The sequence below is a fragment of the Trichoplax adhaerens genome, genomic scaffold (assembly GCF_000150275.1).
Source record: "Trichoplax adhaerens TRIADscaffold_8 genomic scaffold, whole genome shotgun sequence".
NCBI lineage: Eukaryota > Metazoa > Placozoa > Uniplacotomia > Trichoplacea > Trichoplacidae > Trichoplax > Trichoplax adhaerens.
This window is the reverse complement of record NW_002060950.1, coordinates 2,572,989-2,576,312: the sequence shown is the minus strand read 5'-3', so window position 1 is coordinate 2,576,312 and position 3,324 is coordinate 2,572,989. Positions and strand designations below refer to the sequence as shown.

The window sequence follows — 3,324 nt, the reverse complement described above, 5'->3', positions numbered from 1 at the left end:
CCTTGTTGCATGATCTCCACTAGAGGCAGTTCATGTTTTTCTTGTAATTTTAATGACTATAGCTCTGCCAAACAACTCTATATGCCAATAGCCAAATGATGTTATTTTATTGAATTTGCATTTATTTTTCTGTTGCAGTTCCTTTGCGCAAACTCCTATGTGATCAGGTACTCTTAAAATTAAATTAGGCTATCTTTATCTGTCGATCTAGAGACTGAGAAGAAGTCTGTATTTTATATTTTTGAATGAATAAGAGCTATTGTAATCTACTTTTGCATGATGTATATCCAATAATCTACGTACGGTTAAATGTACATTAATCAAGCTTTTTTATTTATTATACGACAAGACCGTATTTTCTCCGTGTATTTTAGCGACAATTTTTACTACAGCATCGTTACTGGAAGGCAAAAACTTTGCACTGATCCAAAGAAAATTTCAGCGAGTACATATCGTGCCAATTTTAATTTAACTTGGAGCTGATATTGTTTTGTATTATTTTAAAATGTACCTTTACGTTACTCTTGAATGGATAATGTACATTTTACTTAAGTACAGTAATTCGCTTATGGTTAATATACTGCATTCAATAACCGAATAACATAAAAATTAGAGCTATTATTTTCAAATAACGCTTCAATTTTCTTATTTACAATTTCTAAATTGTAATAGGATTACCTGTCAGCGTTAGGCAATAGTTACAAGGTAACAGAAATAAAAGTCCCTTTGTTGTTAATTGTTTAATGATATAAATGATTATATCCATTTAGTTTTGGCCGGCAGCACAAATTATTACCTTTTATTTTATGCCTACTCAATTTAGGTAATCCTTAATTATATATATCAAATAGAAATTCGTTTGTAGTCTGGGATAAGGATACATGCTGCGGTATAATTTTCTATTTCTGATTGGATACTGTCTCATTTTATTGATAGAGTTCCATACGTTGGCGTAGCTAGTTTATTTTGGAACACATATTTAGCCTGGATAACCAACAAATCTATAAACCATGGGTAGCTGGAAGCCTTGTTGTTTAGCATGTGAAAAGATTGCCTAAATTGCCATTCGCATTCCAATCTAGTAAAAGCCATCATTTGTGGATATTAAAATATTTAGTTACTGCAACGAACTTATTAACAACATACCATAAATAATATTAACATAAATAGATGCTTAATATTAAATATTTATACAAGTGTTATATTCGTTATTAAGGTAAGTATCCGATTTCATATTGCCTAGTTGAAGTTTGCTGTCAAGAACAATCATGAGTCTTAACAGTTATTTAGTACAGAGTAATCTTAATTATGTGGATGAAATATTCAACTTAACTGGAGTTAGAGTGTATTTTATTTAGGCCATTCAGTCATATGTATGTGTATAAAACTTTTTATATGATCCAAGTTAATCATTATCGGCTAGTTTAAAGTTAGTATTGAATTCATTTAAGCAGCACTTTATATCTATTTATTTCATGTATTTATTATCATTTAATTTGTCTTTATGTTATGTATATTAATTAATTAATAAATGGTGTCATTGTCATGCCGTCGAGACGTCCCATCTGTCTGTCATGAGTTCATCATACTAACCATGGACTACTACAAGACTGTATTCTAAAGTAGTAGTCTATAAAAACTTGATGGACAATTCCTCCAAGCGATACAGTACTGCACGTAAGTTCGAAACTTGACGTTGGTTGCCATTAGGGACTCCAATAGCAACAATTTTATCCCCCAAAGTCGCTCACATTTACTTTTAGGGTGAAATTGTTTCTGTAGGTGTCCAACTGTCCAGTGTCCATGGTTGCAATGCGCATGGAGGTTATTTACAGTGAATATTATGTTGCACGTGGGAAAACTTCTGTACGCTGGCTACAAAAGTACTGTACGGGGCGTAAATCGTGAAAGCGATTCAACGGCTTTCTCTATTGACATAAACTAGTGTTTTAGCACTATATTGAACGCAATACCGCTTCAGTCGCGTACTCATTGTAGTCGTCTATCATCGATGGTTCAGTATTGCGTTCTGTACAGTCCAGTACTGTACTCAACGCTACAAAGTACTGTAGATACGGGACTGTACGTACAAGCGCTCAGTACTGCACAATTTCAGCAGCAGGTTAACCTTGAGGCTGGAGGCCTAGAGCATCAGAAATCTCCTCCACAGTTTAAGAGAGAAAGCCTAATTATGGGGAAATCAAAGAAATCAGCCAAGGAAGACAAAGCTAAAACGAAAGATGATAGTACGATAAATACTGATATCAGCGATAGGCCTGAATACGAGGTTCTCGTTAGCCAGGTGAATGTCATTGCAAAGCCGTTGGCCGATAAAAAGTTAACGAAAAAACTTTACAAGACTGTCAAGAAAGGTAAAGGCATTTCTCTTCACTTTTCCAATCGGCTACAGTATCTTACGATAGATAGTGTTAGACTAAAATTAGAACAGATTGGAGATCAATATTCAATTTTGTGCCTATACACTCGTATAGGGGTATTTTACTCCTTATAATAAAATATCTTGGATCCATTACTCTGCCCGTGCTCTTGTATCAACGTGAATTATAGAGTGCATGATTGGACATGTCCTGTCATATAGTGGCTGTTTCGATAGTATGTTAATTGCGACAAATTCTAAGCTATAAAGTCATTTCTGTACCATCCTTAGTCACTGATATCATGTGTCGTTTGTTAAAGCTGGCGTAAACCTGCATACTTTTTGCAATGTATTCACGGTGCAATTTACTTTAATTTAGGTGCTAAGACTAAACATCTCAGACGTGGAGTGAAAGAGGTGGTTAAAGCTCTAAGGAAAGAGGAAAAAGGCTTTGTTGTTATAGCTGGAGATATATCCCCTATCGATGTGATCGCTCATGTTCCGATTTTATGTGAAGAGAAAGGTTTACCTTATGTATACATACCCGCCAAGATAGTAAGTTGTTCTCTTGTGTTGCTACGTTGGTGACCTGAATGATACTCCTTTGTAGTAATAAACAGGATGCGTTGTGTTAATAGCAAATTATATGGATAGTGACTGAGAGCTGCTTGTTCCTCTCTTGATAGGATTTGGGCTTATCCAGCATGACTAAACGCCCAACTAGCGTGGTATTGGTGAAGCCTAATCAAGATTACCAGGAAAATTATGATGAATGTCGGAATAGTATTTTAAGTTTACCAACAACAGTATGATTTAGATACACGATATAAGGAGTTTTATTATTTAGGTAATGTTGTGGAACATAGTTGTCACCTTGCTGCGGATTCCAGTACAGCTATGTCGATTCAATTTGTATCCCCATTTTGTAAATGTATGGAATAATCATT

The 3,324-nt window shown here is 34.7% G+C and overlaps 1 protein-coding gene across 1 annotated transcript; it reads left to right on the top strand.

The window, feature by feature from the left end:
- Positions 1–2,266: 2,266 nt before the first annotated feature.
- TRIADDRAFT_7686 (uncharacterized protein) lies at positions 2,267–3,174 on the top strand (the record flags this gene model as incomplete). The annotated part of the gene is made up of 3 exons (XM_002114799.1): positions 2,267–2,372; positions 2,757–2,932; positions 3,064–3,174. Coding segments are annotated over 3 exons (393 nt in total), but the record flags the coding sequence as incomplete, so codon positions are not given.
- Positions 3,175–3,324: the final 150 nt, after the last annotated feature.